General features: G+C 45.8%; 2 protein-coding genes across 3 annotated transcripts in view; one reads left to right on the top strand and one right to left on the bottom strand.

Annotated features, from left to right (window-relative positions):
- The first annotated feature begins 232 nt into the window (after positions 1 to 232).
- The window catches only part of LOC112240452 (cell division cycle protein 20 homolog B-like), a 33,610-nt gene continuing 14,636 nt past the window's right edge, over positions 233 to 19,206 (top strand). The window contains exons 1-2 of one of the 2 annotated variants that reach the window (XM_042320242.1): positions 233 to 767; positions 13,162 to 13,399. The gene's annotated coding sequence lies outside the window, so the exon portion shown is untranslated. Of the gene's footprint in view, positions 768 to 12,787; positions 12,900 to 13,161; positions 13,400 to 19,206 lie in introns of those variants that run through there. The other variant, XM_042320243.1, reaches the window with a different exon arrangement.
- LOC112240611 (probable glutathione peroxidase 8) lies at positions 11,194 to 12,954 on the bottom strand. The gene is made up of 3 exons (XM_024408887.2): positions 12,557 to 12,954; positions 12,107 to 12,368; positions 11,194 to 11,820 (listed from the first exon to the last, which is right to left on the bottom strand). The coding sequence occupies exons 1-3, from the start codon at positions 12,917 to 12,919 to the stop codon at positions 11,657 to 11,659; spliced, it is 789 nt and encodes a 262-aa protein (XP_024264655.2). The 5' UTR covers positions 12,920 to 12,954; the 3' UTR covers positions 11,194 to 11,656.

Here is a 19,206-nt window from a genome sequence, read left to right as displayed (position 1 = left end):
GAAATGTGTGTGTGTGTGTGTGTGTGTGTGTGTGTGTGTGTGTGTGAGTGAGCTAGTCTACAATAAAGCATGAAGGAATGTCCAAAAATAAATTAGGACCCTACAGAATTGCAAGACGATGTTCGATTGTTTTTAAATTAACCACTGATAATGTTGACAGTTTAAAAATAAATGACACGCTATTCTCTTATAACCGCGCCAAGACCTTTAAAAGTTTGCCGCGTTGCGCTCTGTTGACTCTTTAGATTAGATATTGTTTCACTGTGGCACTTCATGTCGGTTTCCAGGGAAACTAGGACGCCTCTACAGAGGGGAAACCCCTGCTAGTGACGGGGATCACCTCCCTATCCACCAATGGCGAGCCGAGGAACAGACTTCCCGCTCCGGCATCCGCCCCTGCGCGTATTTAGGAACTACGAAGCACAGGCAAAAGAACAGGTGCACATTCAGCCACAGTGGATTGAAAGGGTAACAAGTTAGGCTACTACTGTCAGTCAGTAAAGTTCACAAGAGTTTTTATTTTGTTAAGCTAACATGGACTGGAAGTTGAATAGATATTCGCGTTTTAAAGTGAAAACCGAGGACACGGTGCTTTGGGTAGGTTTAGGTCCACCTACTGTTGTGTAGTGCGTAATTGTGGGGTGAACGCCGAGTGTAAACTGTTATTTAAAAAAAAAAATTCTACCGGTCAGGAGAACATCACGAGGAGGCTGCTGGTGGATTTCAGGACGAAGAGGAGACATTGCTCCGTTCCTACATCACAAAAGGTAAGGTGGTGATATCAATCATTGTATAACGTAGGCTAGTAATAACACACATATACGTTGATTGTGCCACAATACAATGAAGAAGACCCGGAGTAAATAATAGTTAAACCAGTTTGTTAAACATATTAGTGGACAGGAGTAGAAGACATGAAAAGGAGAGGAGAGGAGAGGAGAGGAGAGGAGAGGAGAGGAGAGGAGAGGAGAGGAGAGGAGAGGAGAGGAGAGGAGAGGAGAGGAGAGGAGAGGAGAGGAGAGGAGAGGAGAGGAGAGGAGAGGAGAGGAGGAGAGGGAGAGGAGAGGAGAGGAGAGGAGGAGAGGAGTAGAAGACATGAAAGGAGGAGAGGAGAGGAGGAGAGGAGGAGAGGAGAGGAGAGGAGGGAGGAGAGGAGAGAGGAGAGGAGAGGAGAGGAGGACAGGAGTAGAAGACATGAAAGGAGGAGAGGAGAGGAGGAGAGGAGAGGAGAGGAGAGGAGAGGAGAGGAGAGGAGAGGAGGAGAGAGGAGAGGAGAGGAGAGGAGAGGAGAGGAGGAGAGGGAGGAGAGGAGAGGAGAGGAGAGGAGAGGAGGAGAGGAGAGGAGTAGAAGACATGAAAGGAGGAGAGGACAGAAAAGCAGAGAAGAGGGGAGGAGAGGATGGTGACAGTGTGGCAGTGTACCGCTGCTAGCTGTGCTAATGTGATTGACAGCTGTCAGCTACACTCCTCACTGCTGCTGTCTGAAGCAGTGCCCCCCCCCACCTTTAACAGACAGACAGACAGACACAGAGACAGGCAGACCGACAGGCAGACACAGAGACAGACAGACCGACAGGCAGACACAGAGACAGACAGACAGGCAGGCATGCACCTTAAAACAGCTATTGCACCTATTTGATTTAATAAAACAAAAAAATAATTGGTTTCTCAGACTAACACAAATGCCAGTTTAGGTGGTAACACAGATTGAAGTCCTCCTGTGGGCGGGGTCTGGTAACACAGATTGAAGTCCTCCTGTGGGCGGGGTCTGGTAACACAGATGGAAGTCCTCCTGTGGGTGGGGTCTGGTAACACAGATTGAAGTCCTCCTGTGGGCGGGGTCTGGTAACACAGATGGAAGTCCTCCTGTGGGCTGGGCGGGGTCTGGTAACACAGATTGAAGTCCTCCTGTGGGTGGGGTCTGGTAACACAGATTGAAGTCCTCCTGTGGGCGGGGTCTGGTAACACAGATGGAAGTCCTCCTGTGGGCTGGGCGGGGTCTGGTAACACAGATGGAAGTCCTCCTGTGGGCGGGGTCTGGTAACACAGATTGAAGTCCTCCTGTGGGCTGGGCGGGGTCTGGTAACACAGATGGAAGTCCTCCTGTGGGTGGGGTCTGGTAACACAGATTGAAGTCCTCCTGTGGGCGGGGTCTGGTAACACAGATTGAAGTCCTCCTGTGGGCGGGGTCTGGTAACACAGATGGAAGTCCTCCTGTGGGCTGGGCGGGTCTGGTGGTGAAAGCTGATTTGAGTGGGCAGCAGATGTCAAAGAAGCAGCTGGCAGAGACAGAAACACAAGTAGCCTTGAAAGTCAAACACTCTTCCCTTATTACAAGTTGCTGGGCTGAATTCATCAATGAATGGGCAGAACGTATGATGTAATCAGTTATGAGATAGTGGTGAAATGTGCTTGGTTTTTAGTACACTCTTTGAAAGAAAGGGTTCCAAAAGGGTTCTTTGGCTGTCCCAAAAGGAGAACCCTTATTGGTTCCAGGTAGAACCCCTTTGGGTTCCATAACCCTCTGTGAAAAGGGTTCTACATGTACATGGAACCCAAAAGGGCCTTCTTTACCTGGAACCAGTAAGGGTTCTTCAAAGGGGAACAGCCAAATAACCCTTTTAGGTTCTAGATAGCACCTTTTTTTGTGTGTATTATATAATTCGTATTTGGTTTAGTAGGCAGTGTAATGTAACGTGATTGGTCAGTAGGCAGTGTAATGTAACGTGATTGGTCAGTAGGCAGTGTAATGTAACGTGATTGGTCAGTAGGCAGTGTAATGTAACGTGATTGGTCAGTAGGCAGTGTAATGGTGATTGGTGTAATGTAATGTAACGTGATTGGTCAGTAGGCAGTGTAATGTAACGTGATTGGTCAGTAGGCAGTGTAATGTAACGTGATTGGTCAGTAGGCAGTGTAATGTAACGTGATTGGTCAGTAGGCAGTGTAATGTAACGTGATTGGTTAGTAGGCAGTGTAATGTAACGTGATTGGTCAGTAGGCAGTGTAATGTAACGTGATTGGTCAGTAGGCAGATTGTAATGTAATGTAACGTGATTGGTCAGTAGGCAGTGTAATGTAACGTGATTGGTCAGTAGGCAGTGTAATGTAACGTGATTGGTCAGTAGGCAGTGTAATGTAACGTGATTGGTCAGTAGGCAGTGTAATGTAACGTGATTGGTCAGTAGGCAGTGTAATGTAACGTGATTGGTCAGTAGGCAGTGTAAGTGTAATGTAACGTGATTGGTTAGTAGGCAGTGTAATGTAACGTGATTGGTCAGCAGTGTAATGTAACGTGATTGGTCAGTAGGCAGTGTAATGTAACGTGATTGGTCAGTAGGCAGTGTAATGTAACGTGATTGGTTAGTAGGCAGTGTAATGTAACGTGATTGGTCAGTAGGCAGTGTAATGTAACGTGATTGGTCAGTAGGCAGTGTAATGGCGTGATTGGTCAGTAGGCAGTGTAATGTAACGTGATTGGTCAGTAGGCAGTGTAATGTAACGTGATTGGTCAGTAGGCAGTGTAATGTAACGTGATTGGTCAGTAGGCAGTGTAATGTAACGTGATTGGTCAGTAGGCAGTGTAATGTAACGTGATTGGTCAGTAGGCAGTGTCATTGGTGTAATGTAATGTAACGTGATTGGTCAGTAGGCAGTGTAATGTAACGTGATTGGTCAGTAGGCAGTGTAATGTAACGTGATTGGTCAGTAGGCAGTGTAATGTAACGTGATTGGTCAGTAGGCAGTGTAATGTAACGTGATTGGTCAGTAGGCAGTGTAATGTAACGTGATTGGTCAGTAGGCAGTGTAATGTAACGTGATTGGTCAGTAGGCAGTGTAATGTAACGTGATTGGTTAGTAGGCAGTGTAATGTAACGTGATTGGTCAGTAGGCAGTGTAATGTAACGTGATTGGTCAGTAGGCAGTGTAATGTAACGTGATTGGTCAGTAGGCAGTGTAATGTAACGTGATTGGTCAGTAGGCAGTGTAATGTAACGTGATTGGTCAGTAGGCAGTGTAATGTAACGTGATTGGTCAGTAGGCAGTGTAATGTAACGTGATTGGTCAGTAGGCAGTGTAATGTAACGTGATTGGTCAGTAGGCAGTGTACGTGATTGGTCAGTAGGCAGTGTAATGTAACGTGATTGGTTAGTAGGCAGTGTAATGTAACGTGATTGGTTAGTAGGCAGTGATTGGTTAGTAGGCAGTGTAATGTAACGTGATTGGTCAGTAGGCAGTGTAATGTAACGTGATTGGTCAGTAGGCAGTGTAATGTAACGTGATTGGTTAGTAGGCAGTGTAATGTAACGTGATTGGTTAGTAGGCAGTGTAATGTAACGTGATTGGTCAGTAGGCAGTGTAATGTAACGTGATTGGTCAGTAGGCAGTGTAATGTAACGTGATTGGTCAGTAGGCAGTGTAATGTAACGTGATTGGTTAGTAGGCAGTGTAATGTAACGTGATTGTTTAGTAGGCAGTGTAATGTAACGTGATTGGTCAGTAGGCAGTGTAATGTAACGTGATTGGTTAGTAGGCAGTGTAATGTAACGTGATTGGTAGTAGGCAGTGTAATGTAACGTGATTGGTTAGTAGGCAGTGTAATGTAACGTGATTGGTTAGTAGGCAGTGTAATGTAACGTGATTGGTTAGTAGGCAGTGTAATGTAACGTGATTGGTTAGTAGGCAGTGTAATGTAACGTGATTGGTTAGTAGGCAGTGTAATGTAACGTGATTGGTTAGTAGGCAGTGTAATGTAACGTGATTGGTCAGTAGGCAGTGTAATGTAACGTGATTGGTTAGTAGGCAGTGTAATGTAACGTGATTGGTCAGTAGGCAGTGTAATGTAACGTGATTGGTTAGTAGGCAGTGTAATGTAACGTGATTGGTCAGTAGGCAGTGTAATGTAACGTGATTGGTTAGTAGGCAGTGTAATGTAACGTGATTGGTCAGTAGGCAGTGTAATGTAACGTGATTGGTTAGTAGGCAGTGTAATGTAACGTGATTGGTCAGTAGGCAGTGTAATGTAACGTGATTGGTCAGTAGGCAGTGTAATGTAACGTGATTGGTTAGTAGGCAGTGTAATGTAACGTAATTGGTTAGTAGGCAGTGTAATGTAACGTGATTGGTCAGTAGGCAGTGTAATGTAACGTGATTGGTCAGTAGGCAGTGTAACCTGGCTCCAGGTCATCTACAAGTCCATGCTAGGTAAAGCTCCGCCTTATCTCAGTTCACTGGTCACGATGGCAACACCCATCCGTAGCACGCGCTCCAGCAGGTGTATCTCACTGATCATCCCTAAAGCCAACACCTCATTTGGCCGCCTTTCGTTCCAGTACTCTGCTGCCTGTGACTGGAACGAATTGCAAAAATCGCTGAAGTTGGAGACTTTTATCTCCCTCACCAACTTCAAACATCAGCTATCTGAGCAGCTAACCGATCGCTGCTGCTGTACATAGTCTATTGGTAAATAGCCCACCCATTTTCACCTACCTCATCCCCATACTGTTTTTATTTATTTACTTTTCTGCTCTTTTGCACACCAATATCTCTACCTGTACATGACCATCTGATCATTTATCACTCCAGTGTTAATCTGCTAAATTGTAATTATTCGCCTACCTCCTCATGCCTTTTGCACACATTGTATATAGACTCCCCCCTTTGTTTTCTACTGTGTTATTGACTTGTTAATTGTTTATTCCATGTGTAACTCTGTGTTGTCTGTTCACACTGCTATGCTTTATCTTGGCCAGGTCGCAGTTGCAAATGAGAACTTGTTCTCAACTAGCCTACCTGGTTAAATAAAGGTGAAATAAAAAATAAAATAAAAAAATGTAACGTGATTGGTCAGTAGGCAGTGTAATGTAACGTGATTGGTCAGTGGGCAGTGTAATGTAACGTGATTGGTCAGTAGGCAGTGTAATGTAACGTGATTGGTTAGTAGGCAGTGTAATGTAACGTGATTGGTCAGTAGGCAGTGTAATGTAACGTGATTGGTCAGTAGGCAGTGTAATGTAACGTGATTGGTTAGTAGGCAGTGTAACGTTAGCTGACTGTTTTCTCATTTGTCAGCTCACTCTACAGTTGCTCCCTAACCTCTCACCCAAAACTCCGCCTCCACCCGCCAAGGATTTAACCATGCACTAACACACCTAATTCTACCATTCTACTAATCTGCTTCTCTCTGTTACTTTGATTCGCTGCATAAGGTGTGTCAGAGCAGGGCTGGAGCCCTACTGGCTCTCCGGGAAGAGGGTTGGCCGCCCCTGCTTTCTCTTCTGTTCCGATTGGGCGGCTGGGAGGCAGTGTCTTGTTAGCTGATTGGTTTGTTTTACCAGCTTACCTGCTGCTGCCCTCTAGCTGTCCATGTAAACCGTCACTGGTCATTGGATATCACCATCACCACCATCTCATCCATCTCTCTGTACATCACAGCAGAGATCATCAACCAGATTCAGCCATGGGACGATGGTCGAGGCGCCTGAACATTATTACAAATCATTTGTAGATGGTAAATTGACCACAAGGACCTCAGACAGATATAATATTTGAATAAAACATAATCATTTCAAACCTTGCTTACATTTGTATATGATCACATACATCTCTCTTTTATGCGTGGGAATAATTCAGATTTCCAAAATTAAAATCTCTTGGAGCTGATTTCCTGGTGTGTGTTACAGTCTTTAATGTCAAGTAACGAATACAAAATGATATATATATATATATATATAATAATAATAAATAAAAAAATGTGAGCTCATAAAACTTGGGCTGATGGTGCCTGCATAGTCAGTCTCAGCAGAGGGAGAGAGCAGCAGACTGGGGGTCAGTCTCAGCAGAGGGAGAGAGCAGCAGACTGAGGGTCAGTCTCAGCAGAGGGAGAGAGCAGCAGGCTGAGGGTCAGTCTCAGCAGAGGGAGAGAGCAGCAGACTGAGGGTCAGTCTCAGCAGAGGGAGAGAGCAGCAGACTGAGGGTCAGTCTCAGCAGAGGGAGAGAGCAGCAGACTGGGGGTCAGTCTCAGCAGAGGGAGAGAGCAGCAGACTGGGGGTCAGTCTCAGCAGAGGGAGAGAACAGCAGGCTGAGGGTCAGTCTCAGCAGAGGGAGAGAGCAGCAGGCTGAGGGTCAGTCTCAGTGGAGGGAGAGAGCAGCAGGCTGAGGGTCAGTCTCAGTGGAGGGAGAGAGCAGCAGGCTGAGGGTCAGTCTCAGCAGACTGAGAGTCCGCTACTCAGCATCCCTCCCCTCTCCCTTTCCTCCGATGACACTGACCCAAAAAGACACACCGTCTTCCAGCTGATGGTCAAAACTCGAGTCGCACTAAATTATTCCTGCCTCATGCACAAATACAGGTTGTTACTCCTACGACCAGAGAAAGTGAGATATTCCTCTATATAAAAAAAGACCTAAGCTTATAATAACAAATTAATGCCTATCGATACACTGATTGTACCGCGAGTAGAATGTTTATTTTATGGTTTATAAAAGTGTTGAATAAAAAGTGTTGATAGTGCTGAGTAAGATATCTCACAGTATCAACTTTGATTTAGCTTTATTTTAACACCTGCTACGTTACTGCAGATATGATCATCTGATATGATCATCATGACACTTGATTTGATTTCCGGGCCCCACCGGGAAGGCAGAGTTTGTCCCTTCAGACATGAAATGGGAACATTTTGCGTACCCGGTTCCGCTAGGCTAGAACTGGTTGACAATCGACTAGGAATGCCTTAGGAGATCAACCAGTCAATAGCAATCAACTAGGAATGCCTTTAGATTTCAATGACAGCCTAGGAACAGTGGGTTAACTGCCTTGTTCAGGGGTAGAACAACAGATTTTTAATTTGTCAACTCGGGGATTTGATCCAGCAACCTTTTGGTTACTAGTCCAACTCTCTAAACACTGGGCTACCTGCCTCTCCATATATGATCCATTGACATCTCTGTCTCATTATGGCATCTGTGAGGTTCCTTTGACAGACATCTCTGTCTCATTATGGCATCTGTGAGAGTATTTATTTAACTAGGCAAGTCAGTTCAGTTAAGAACAAATTCTTATTTTCAATGACGACCTAGGAACAGTGGGTTATCTGCCTTGTTCAGGGGGCAGAATTACAGATTTTTAGCTTGTCAGCTCGGGGATTCGATCTTGCACCCTTTTCAGTTACTAGTCCAACGCTCTAACCACTAGGCTACCTACCTCCTCTACACTCTAACCACTAGGCTACCTACCTCCTCTACACTCTAACCACTAGGCTACCCTGCCTCCTCTACACTCTAACCACTAGGCTACCCTTCCGCCTCTACACTCTAACCACTAGGCTACCCTGCCTCCTCTACACTCTAACCACTAGGCTACCTGCCTCCTCTACACTCTAACCACTAGGCTACCTGCCTCCTCTACACTCTAACCACTAGGCTACCTGCCACCTCTACACTCTAACCACTAGGCTACCTACCTCCTCTACACTCTAACCACTAGGCTACCTGCCTCCTCTACACTCTAACCACTAGGCTACCTGCCTCCTCTACACTCTAACCACTAGGCTACCTACCTCCTCTACACTCTAACCACTAGGCTACCTGCCTACCTCTCTACACTCTAACCACTAACCACTAGGCTACCTGCCACCTCTACACTCTAACCACTAGGCTACCTACCTCCTCTACACTCTAACCACTAGGCTACCTGCCACCTCTACACTCTAACCACTAGGCTACCTACCTCCTCTACACTCTAACCACTAGGCTACCTGCCTCCTCTACACTCTAACCACTAGGCTACCTGCCACCTCTACACTCTAACCACTAGGCTACCTACCACCTCTACACTCTAACCACTAGGCTACCTACCTCCTCTACACTCTAACCACTAGGCTACCCTGCCACCTCTACACTGTATGTATGTAATGTAAGTCGCTCTGGATGAGAGCATCCTCTAAATGTAAACGAAGTAGTACATTTTCTTCTTCACAAGTATAATTCATTGGTTGACCCGGTTGGATGATCCCTCTTGATGACCCGGTTGGATGATCCCTCCTGATGACCCGGTTGGATGATCCCTCTTGATGACCCGGTTGGATGATCCCTCTTGATGACCCGGTTGGATGATCCCTCCTGATGACCCGGTTGGATGATCCCTCTTGATGACCCGGTTGGATGATCCCTCCTGATGGCCCGGTTGGATGATCCCTCCTGATGACCCGGTTGGATGATCCCTCTTGATGACCCGGTTGGATGATCCCTCCTGATGGCCCGGTTGGATGATCCCTCCTGATGACCCGGTTGGATGATCCCTCCTGATGACCCGATTGGTTGATCCCTCCTGATGACCTGGTTGGTTGATCCCTCCTGATGACCTGGTTGGTTGATCCCTCCTGATGACCCGGTTGGATGATCCCTCCTGATGGCCCGGTTGGTTGATCCCTCCTGATGACCCGGTTGGATGATCCCTCTTGATGACCCGGTTGGATGATCCCTCTTGATGACCCGGTTGGATGATCCCTCTTGATGACCCGGTTGGATGATCCCTCTTGATGACCCGGTTGGATGATCCCTCTTGATGACCCGGTTGGATGATCCCTCTTGATGACCCGGTTGGATGATCCCTCCTGATGACCCGGTTGGTTGATCCCTCCTGATGACCCGGTTGGATGATCCCTCCTGATGACCCGGTTGGATGATCCCTCCTGATGACCCGGTTGGTTGATCCCTCCTGATGACCCGGTTGGATGATCCCTCCTGATGACCCGATTGGTTGATCCCTCCTGATGACCCGGTTGGCTGATCCCTCCTGATGACCCGATTGGTTGATCCCTCCTGATGACCTGGTTGGTTGATCCCTCCTGATGACCTGGTTGGTTGATCCCTCCTGATAACCCGGTTGGTTGATCCCTCCTGATGACCCGGTTGGCTGATCCCTCCTGATGACCCGGTTGGATGATCCCTCCTGATGACCCGGTTGGTTGATCCCTCCTGATGACCCGGTTGGATGATCCCTCCTGATGACCCGGTTGGTTGATCCCTCCTGATGACCCGGTTGGCTGATCCCTCCTGATGACCCGATTGGTTGATCCCTCCTGATGACCCGGTTGGTTGATCCCTCCTGATGACCCGGTTGGTTGATCCCTCCTGATGACCCGGTTGGCTGATCCCTCCTGATGACCCGGTTGGATGATCCCTCCTGATGACCCGGTTGGTTGATCCCTCCTGATGACCCGGTTGGATGATCCCTCCTGATGACCCGATTGGTTGACCCGGTTGAGTCATGTAAACCTTCCTTAACCCATAGGAAGTCCCACCCAGATGTCTACTTTAAAATGGTGATAGCCCTCATTTATACATCTCTATGGCCTCTTTCTCAACTCATCTTTAACTGATTTGTTGCCTCTTCTCATCTCCTTCTCAAAAACTCATTGGTGAAGAAGTCCTGCTCGACGGGATGTTGGACAGTGGTCCTTCTCCAACACGGTTGTGAAGGTGAGGAGCTAGGAGGCTCCTCAGTGGCGCAGCGGTCTAAGGCACTGCATCTCTGTTCAAGACTGTAGTCCCTGGTTCAAATCCAGGCTACATCACATCTGGCTGTGAGTCCCCTAGGACAGTGCACTATGGACCCAGTGTCATCTGGCTTTGGTTAGGGTAGACTGTCATTGTAAATAAGAATTTGTTCTTATTTAACTGACTTGCCTAGTTAAATATATATATATATATATATTTTTTTTTAATATATTTTTTTTAAAGGAGGAGATAGAATCCGTGTCACGATGTGTTGAGTTCAGCAGTTACACAGTCTTCCATATCACGAATAGGATTTTTTAAGGTCAACATTGGAAACATTGTAGCAAACGTGTAAAATACTATTCCTTCTATGAATCAATGAAACAAGGTCCCTTTAAGTTGATTACTTGAAATTCTACATTAACATTTTATTTTATGATTGTACTACATTAAACATGTACATACTACCTCAATCAGCCTGACTAACCGGTGTCTGTATGTAACCTCGCTACTTTTATAGCCTCTCTACTGTATATAACCTCTCTACTGTATATAACCTGTCTTTTTACAGTTGTTTTATATCTTTACCTATTGTTCACCTAACACCTTTTCTGCACTATTGGTTAGAGCCTGGAAGTAAGCATTTCACTGTTGTATTCGGCGCACGTGACAAATACACTTTGATTTAAACATTGATAAACATAACCGTCTTTAATCTATCTCAGAACAAGACAAACTGAACAAGATGGCCATGTGTACATGCAGCTACCAGAGAGTACTGACACAAAGAAAATCTATATTACACACACAGAGACACACACACACACACACGCACACACGCACACACACACACACACACACACACACACACACACACACACACACACACACACACACACACACACACACACACACACACACACACACACACACACACACACACACACACACACACACAGGCTCCTATTCTAGTCCTATATCCATCCAGTAAAATTCTAAACCCACCTACAGTGCAATGAACATGATCTTCTGCAAAGTTTGTCAAAGTGGTCAAATCATAATAAAGTGTGTTGAAATGTTCCTCCGTCGTACAGTACCCCAGGAACGTTCAATTGAACTCAGAGGTGTAGTCACTCCTGTCTTGACAAGTTCCACGCTGTTAGAGTTCTGCCCTTTTCTTCAGAATGATCTCGCGCACCATGGCCGTGGCCTCCTGACGAACACTCTCGACGGGCTCCTCTGCCTTCCAGTACCTCACCACCTGGCCCTCAGGGTTCACCAGGAACTTCCAGAAGTTCCACTTCGGAATCTTTTTTACAGAATCTGTATGGTGAATGAAAACAAACATTTACCTAATGTTCTGTGTTGTGTTGCCAATGTACCGCAATAACGAATAACGAATTACACCCACAGTGTCCATGAAAAACTTGATCTTGAATAGAATAGAAAATACTCATTTTATTTAGACAAAAGATAAAGGCTGTAAAGGCCTGTAGGCTAAGCTTTGTTTACTTGTGATAAACTTCACCTTGTTCTTCTTGTCCTTAGAAAAAGACTAAACTATATTGATTAGATCTCTGTTTTAATGATAAAGTATACTGTGTCTTACCTGTTATGAATTTAAAAGCTGGTTCCGCCTCCGATCCCATGATTTTGATCTTACTGAAGATAGGGAAGGTGACGCCATGGGTGTTCTTGGCGTTGGCCTCGATGTCCCGGCTGGTCCCCATCTCGGTCTCCCCGAACTGGCCGCAGGGAAAAGCCAGCACGTTGAAATGGGACGTCCCCAGTTCCCGGTGCAGCTCTTGCAGAGAGCGAAAGTTATTCTCTGTGTGTTCGCTGTGGCTCGCCACGTTGACAACCAGAGACGCCTGCGCGCATGAAGAAAAGCAGAGGATTGTAAACATTATGCCTAAATACGATACTTCTTTTGGGGGGGGAAACGTGCTAAATCGCAGAAACCAGTTATCAACATTTTAGAAAAACGAAGTGACTTCAGCAGTACGCCTACACTGAGTTCAGTTAGTTTACTAGTGGAGTTTTGCTGACGTGAACTTACTTTGCCTCTGTATCTCTCCAGAGAAACGCTTCTCCCTTTGGCGTCCTTCACCTCAAAAGAGTAGAAATCTTGCGGCTTCCGCGACTTAGTGATTTTGAGAAAACTATGTAGCGTTAATAAACATCCCATAACAACAGTCATACTCAGTAGAACCCTGACCATTCGTGATCGAGGGTTCGAGGGCTTGGTCGGGTAGCCCCCCAAAACCTCCAGCGCCTCCATCTTGGAGGGGGACAATGAGAGCTTGGGGCGGGGGAAGGAGTTAGTGAACCGCTGCTTAGGTTGAGTCTGGCTGGCTGGACGGGCGCATAGCGAAGTGAGGAGCCAACGGGCTTTGGAGGAGGTCTGTTCTGTGTTAGGCATCAAATTTCACTATAGGCATTTCGTTTTTATGTCGATTTATCAACACTCTGATTTATTATTTGTCTAGGTCTACATCTCGGGCAAAATCTTTAAATCTGGAATGTTTTACTGTAGTCTACTTTTTTTTAAATTGCGTAAGATGTGAACATAGGGATACACTTGATCCTATTTGTTACAGGTAATAACTCATGTTTTATCAGCCATTATTCTAATGTCAAGTCTATTTTCCTCTCTTTTTTTAGACAAGCACCGAGGTGCCTCATCTCTCATTATCGTACAAGCGCTTCAAGAGTCGGATGGTGACCAGGCGGCTGGGCGCAGAGCAGCCTTTAGCCAGTAGCCCCATGGTCGCCAGGGGGCGCCATTCTCCCTGCCGAGAGGTCGACACGGTCTGTCAGAGACTGTCTCTGGATTCACCGTCAGGGGGCGCAGCGAGAACAAAACTGACACAAGAGCAGAGCACAGAGACAAGCCTTCAAGGTTTGAATGAATGAATGAATGAAGGAATGAAGGAATGAATGTTTTTTTTCTTCTTATAATATAAGTAGCCTACTACAGGTAAGGTTTAACAGTTAACTCTACGAGGTCTACTTCTATATTTTCAAACAGCCACAAATATACACAATGTTGTTTATGTGAAAAGGGCCCCATCTTATTTCCTGTTATTGTAAGCACCAATGAGTGTAAAGGTACACAGACATACACTGAACAAAAATATACATGTAACATGTAAAGTGTTGGTCCTATGTTTCATGAGGAATGTTCCATACGCACAAAAAATATATATCTCAAGTTTTGTGCACAAAATGTGTTTATATCCCTGTCAGTGAGCATTTCTCCTTTACCAAGATAATCCATCCACCTGACAGGTGTGGCATACAAAGAAGCTGATTAAACAGCATGATCATTACACAGGTGCACCTTGTGCTGGGGGGGTGCTGAGGAGTATTTCTGTCTGTAAAGCCTTTTTGTGGGGAAAAACTCATTCTGATTGGCTGGGCCTGGCTCCCCAGTGGGTGGGCCTATGCACTCCCAGGGACCACCCATGGCTGCATCCCATAGATTATGGCCTAATTTATTTATTTAAATGAACTGATTTCCTTATGAACTGTAACTCAGTAAAATCTCTGAAATTCTTTCATGTTGCGTTTATACATGATGCAAGCTGACTGTAGAAAAGGCCCATGGAGTTGGTGTAGGTTTCTTCCTAGGTTTTGGCCTTTCTAGGGAGTTTTTCCTAGCCACCGTGCTTCTACACCTGCATTGCTTGCTGTTTGGGGTTTTAGGCTGGATTTCTGTACAGCACTTTGAGATATCAGCTGATGTACGAAGGGCTATATAAATAAATTTGATTTGATTTTGATTTGATTTGTGTAAGAATCCTTTAATTCATTGCCATTTACTTAGCTGGGCCAGGGGCGCTTTAATTAGGTCAGGTGGAAATGTCTGACAGATCTCAACTCCATAAAAGGAGGAAATCTCCATCGCCCGATCTCCCTGCTTTCTCTTCCTTAACTCCGTCTGATCCAGAAGTTATGATGCGTCCATGAATCCACGTAAATCCACCGAATCTGTTACCGTTCATCTGAACTATCTGTGACCAGGAGAGCGGGCCATCAGTTATTGTTTGTAGGTATTACCGCGGAGCGCGGCTTGGAGCGGATGGTCAATGACCACGGCCCTACGGATCATCACAGGCCAATTATGACATCGATATATGGTTAATGCAATCCAAGATGACGTAGCAGTCAGACGTCTTTGTCTTGTCTCATCCCATGTGTATATATCTTTTTCTTTGCGTTCTTTTTAATATTTTTCCTAAAAATCAACTTCAAAATCCTCTCCTGCGACCCGCCTCACCCAATGTGGTGTGGATCTGTTTGTTTTCTAAAGTATTTCTATTTACCTTCGAACTGGAATACCTCAACTGAAGCTAGTCAGCTAACTAGCTACCTGCTATCAGTCAGCTAACCACTGCTAGCGGTCATCAGCTAACCTTTAGCTCGGAAAGCTATCGCCAGTTCGTACAACACGTTTCAAACCAGAGCATACCGGACCTATTTTTCTCTCCATATCCCCGGATTCCTACCGCAAACTCTGAACCTTTTCATCTGGATCATCACAGCTAGCTAACCGCAACTCGGTTTAACTACTCCTGGCTAACGTTTCCGTCCCGGAGCTAGCACCAACTAGCCTGGGGCTAGCCCATGCTAGACCCATCTCCCGGCTAGGGCTCCTGGGCTACTCCTGAAGCCCACTCCTCGGCTACAATATCCGGACCACTTCTAATGCCGGGACGGGGCACAGAAACCCACCGATCCTTCACGACTGGAATACCGACATAATCTGCCCGAGGATCCCAACAGGCCCCTCAGGTGCGACGTCCTCCGAAGGCCCATTCTGCTAACAGCGGCCTGCTAGCTATCTAAAGAATATTGGACTGTTAGCTGATCCACCGGCCAGTTTCTTGGACCACTATACTCATTTTGCCAATTGTACTTGGACCCCTCTGCTACTTGGAACCCTACTAATTCCACAACTGGTCTATTGACATCACCGCACAAGGAGGCAAAAACAGACTTCCCCCCCATCGCAACGTCCCTCTAAGGCCCTTATGCTAGGTTGCTAACCCCGGTCTGCTAACTGTTAGCTTGTTTAGCCCCGGCCTACTAACTGTTAGCTTGTTTAGCCCCGGCCTGCAAACTGTCTGAATCGCCGTTTCCCCAGCCAGCCCAACCACTCACTGGACCCATACAATCACTTGGCTACGCATTCCTCTCCCTAATATCAATATGCCTTGTCCATTACTGTCATGGTTAGTGATTACTGTATTATAGCCCTGCTCAATATGCCTTAACCAACCATGTTGTTCCACCTCCCACATATGCGATGACATCACCTGGTTTAAACATCTCTAGAGACTCTCTCATCATTACTCAATGCCTAGGTTTACCTCCATGTACTCTCTTCCTACCATTCCTTTGGCCGTATATTATGCCTTGAATCTATGCTATCGTGCCCAGAAACCTGCTCCTTTTACTCTCTGTTCTGAACGTGCTAGACGGCCAGTTCTTATAGGCTTTAGCCGTACCCTTATCCTACTTCTCTTCTGTTCCTCTGGTGATGTGGAGGTTAATCCAGGCCCTGCAGTGCCTAACTTCACTCCTATTCCCCAGGTTCTCTCATTTGTTGACTTATATAACCGTAAAAGCCTTGGTTTCATGCATGTTAACATTAGAAGCCTCCTCCCTAAGTTTACTTTTTTCACTGCTTCAGCACATTCTGCCAACCCGGATGTCTTAGCCGAGCCTGAATCATGGCTTAGGAATACCACCAAAAACCCTGAAATGTCCATTCCTAACTACAACATTTCCCGCCAAGATAGAACTGCCAAAGGGGGCGGTGTTGCAATCTACTGCAGAGATAGCCTGTAGAGTTCTATCTTACTATCCAGGTCTGTACCAAAAACAATTTGAGCTTCTACTTCTAAAAATGCACCGTTCCAGAAACAAGTTTCTCACCGTTGCCACTTGCTATAGACCTCCCTCTGCCCCCAGCATTGCCCTGGACACCATATGTGAATTGATTGCCCCCCATCTATCTTCTGAGCTCGTCCTGCTAGGTGACCTAAACTGGGATATGCTTAACACCCCGGCCATCCTACAATCTTAGTTTGATGCCCTCAATCTCACACAAATGATCTATGAACCTACCAGGTACAACCCCAAATCCGTAAATCCACACCCTCATAGATATCATCCTAACTAACTCGCTCTCCAAATACACCTCTGCTGTTTTCAACCAAGATCTCAGCAATCACTGCCTCATTGCCTGCATCCGTAATGGGTCTGCGGTCAAACGACCACCCCTCATCACTGTCAAACGCACCCTAAAACACTTCTGCAAACAGGCCTTTCTAATCGACCTGGTCGGGGTATCCTGGAAAGACATTGACCTCATCCCGTCAGTAGAGGATGCCTGGTTATTCTATAAAAGATAAGTGTTAAGTGCCTTCCTCACCATCTTAAATAAGAATGCTCCATTCAAACATTTTTGAACCAGGAATAGATATAGCCCATGGTTCACTCCAGACCTGTCTGCCCTTGACCAGCACAAAAACATCCTGTGGTGTTCTGCATTAGCATCGAATCTCTCCCGTGATATGCAACTTTTCAGGGAAGTTAGGAACCAATATACACAGGCAGTTAGGAAAGCTAAGGCTAGCTTTTTCAAACAGACATTTGCATCCTGTAGTACAAACTCAACGTTCTGGGACACTGTAAAGTCCATGGAGAATAAGAGCACCTCTGCCCACTGCACTGAGGCTAGGAAACACGGTCACTACTGATAAATCCACAATAATTGAGAATTTCAAGAAGCATTTTTTTACAGCTGGCCATGCTTTCCACCTGGCTACCCCTACCCCGGTCAACAGAACTGCGCTCCCCCCAGCAACTCGCCCAAACCTCCCCCACTTCTCCTTCACACAAATCCAGATACCTGATGTTCTGAAAGAGCTGCAAAATCTGGACCCTTACAAATCAGCCGGGCTAGACAATCTGGCCCCTTCTTTCTAAAATTATAGCAACCCCTATTACTATCCTGTCCAACCTCTCTTTCGTATCATCTGAGATTAGATTGGAAATCCGCTGCGGTCATCTCCCTCTTCAAAGGGGGAGACACTCTAGACCCAAGCTGTTACAGACCTATATCCATCCTGCCTTTCTAAAGTCTTTGAAAGCCAAGTTAACAAACAGATTACAGACCATTTTGAATCCCACCGTACCTTCTCCGCTATGCAATCTGGTTTCCGAGCTGGTCATGGGTGCACCTCAGCCACGCTCAAGGTCCTAAACGATATCATAACCGCCATCGATAAGAGACATTACTGTGCAGCCGTATTCATGGACCTGGCTAAGGCTTTTGACTCTGTCAATCAAAACATTCTTATCGGCAGACTCAACAGCCTTGGTTTCTCAAATGATTGCCTCGCTTGGTTCACCAACTACTTCTCCGATAGAGTTAAGTATGTTAAATCAGAGGGCCTGTTGTCCGGACCTCTGGCAGTCTCTATGGAGGTGCCACAGGGTTTAATTCTCGGCCGACTCTCTTCTCAGTATACATCAATGATGTCACTCTTGCTGCTGGTGATTCTTTGATCCACCTCTACGCAGACGACACCATTCTGTATACTTCTGGCCCCTCTTTGGACACTGTGTTAACAACCCTCCAGACGAGCTTCAATGCCATACATCTCTCTTTCCGCCTCCAACTGCTCTTAAATGCAAGTAAAACTAAATGCATGCTCTTCAACCGATCGCTGCCCGCACCCATCTGCCTGAATAGCATCACTACTCTGGACGGTTCTGACTTAGAATATGTGGACAACTACAAATACCTAGGTGTCTGGTTAGGCTGTAAACTCTCCTTCCAGACTCACATTAAACATCTCCGATCCAATATTAAATCTAGAATCAGCTTCCTATTTCGCAACAAAGCATCCTTCACTCATGCTGCCAAACATACCCTCGTAAAACTGACCATCCTGCCGATCCTTGACTTCGGCGATGTCATTTACAGAATAGCCTCCAACACTCTACTCAACAAACTGGATGCAGTCTATCACAGTGCCATCTGTTTTGTCACCAAAGCCCCATATAAATCAAATCAAATCAAATTTTATTTGTCACATACACATGGTTAGCAGATGTTAATGCGAGTGTAGCGAAATGCTTGTGCTTCTAGTTCCGACAATGCAGTAATAACCAACAAGTAATCTAACTAACAATTCCAAAACTACTGTCTTATACACAATGTAAGGGGATAAAGAATATGTACATAAGGATATATGAATGAGTGATGGTACAGAGCAGCATAGGCAAGATACAGTAGATGGTATCGAGTACAGTATATACATATGAGATGAGTATGTAAACAAAGTGGCATAGTTAAAGTGGCTAGTGATACATGTATTACATAAGGATGCAGTCGATGATATAGAGTACAGTATATACGTATGCATATGAGATGAATAATGTAGGGTATGTAAACATTATATAAGGTAGCATTGTTTAAAGTGGCTAGTGATATATTTACATCATTTCCCATCAATTCCCATTATTTTACTACCCACCACTGTGACCTGTACGCTCTCGTTGGCTGGCCCTCGCTTCATACTCGTCGCCAAACCCACTGGCTCCAGGTCATCTACAAGTGCTAGGTAAAGCCCCGCCCTATCTCAGTACACTGGTCACCATAGCAGCGTTAGCTTTAAGCACCAGCTGTCA

Source organism: Oncorhynchus tshawytscha, linkage group LG04 (assembly GCF_018296145.1).
Source record: "Oncorhynchus tshawytscha isolate Ot180627B linkage group LG04, Otsh_v2.0, whole genome shotgun sequence".
Taxonomy (NCBI): Eukaryota; Metazoa; Chordata; class Actinopteri; order Salmoniformes; family Salmonidae; genus Oncorhynchus; species Oncorhynchus tshawytscha.
The sequence above is the reverse complement of the archived record's forward strand: the minus strand, read 5'-3'. Positions and strand labels throughout refer to the sequence as shown.

Bases quoted from the DNA above. Each gene is read 5' to 3' on its own strand.
- LOC112240611 (XM_024408887.2), bottom strand. From the start codon at position 12,919: ATGCCTAACACAGAACAGACCTCCTCCAAAGCCCGTTGGCTCCTCACT. The intron at 12,369-12,556 runs GTAAGTTCACGT...TCATGCGCGCAG, and splicing joins TGGAGAGATACAGAGGCAAA to GCGTCTCTGGTTGTCAACGT. The intron at 11,821-12,106 runs GTAAGACACAGT...TTCACCATACAG, and splicing joins AGCTTTTAAATTCATAACAG to ATTCTGTAAAAAAGATTCCG.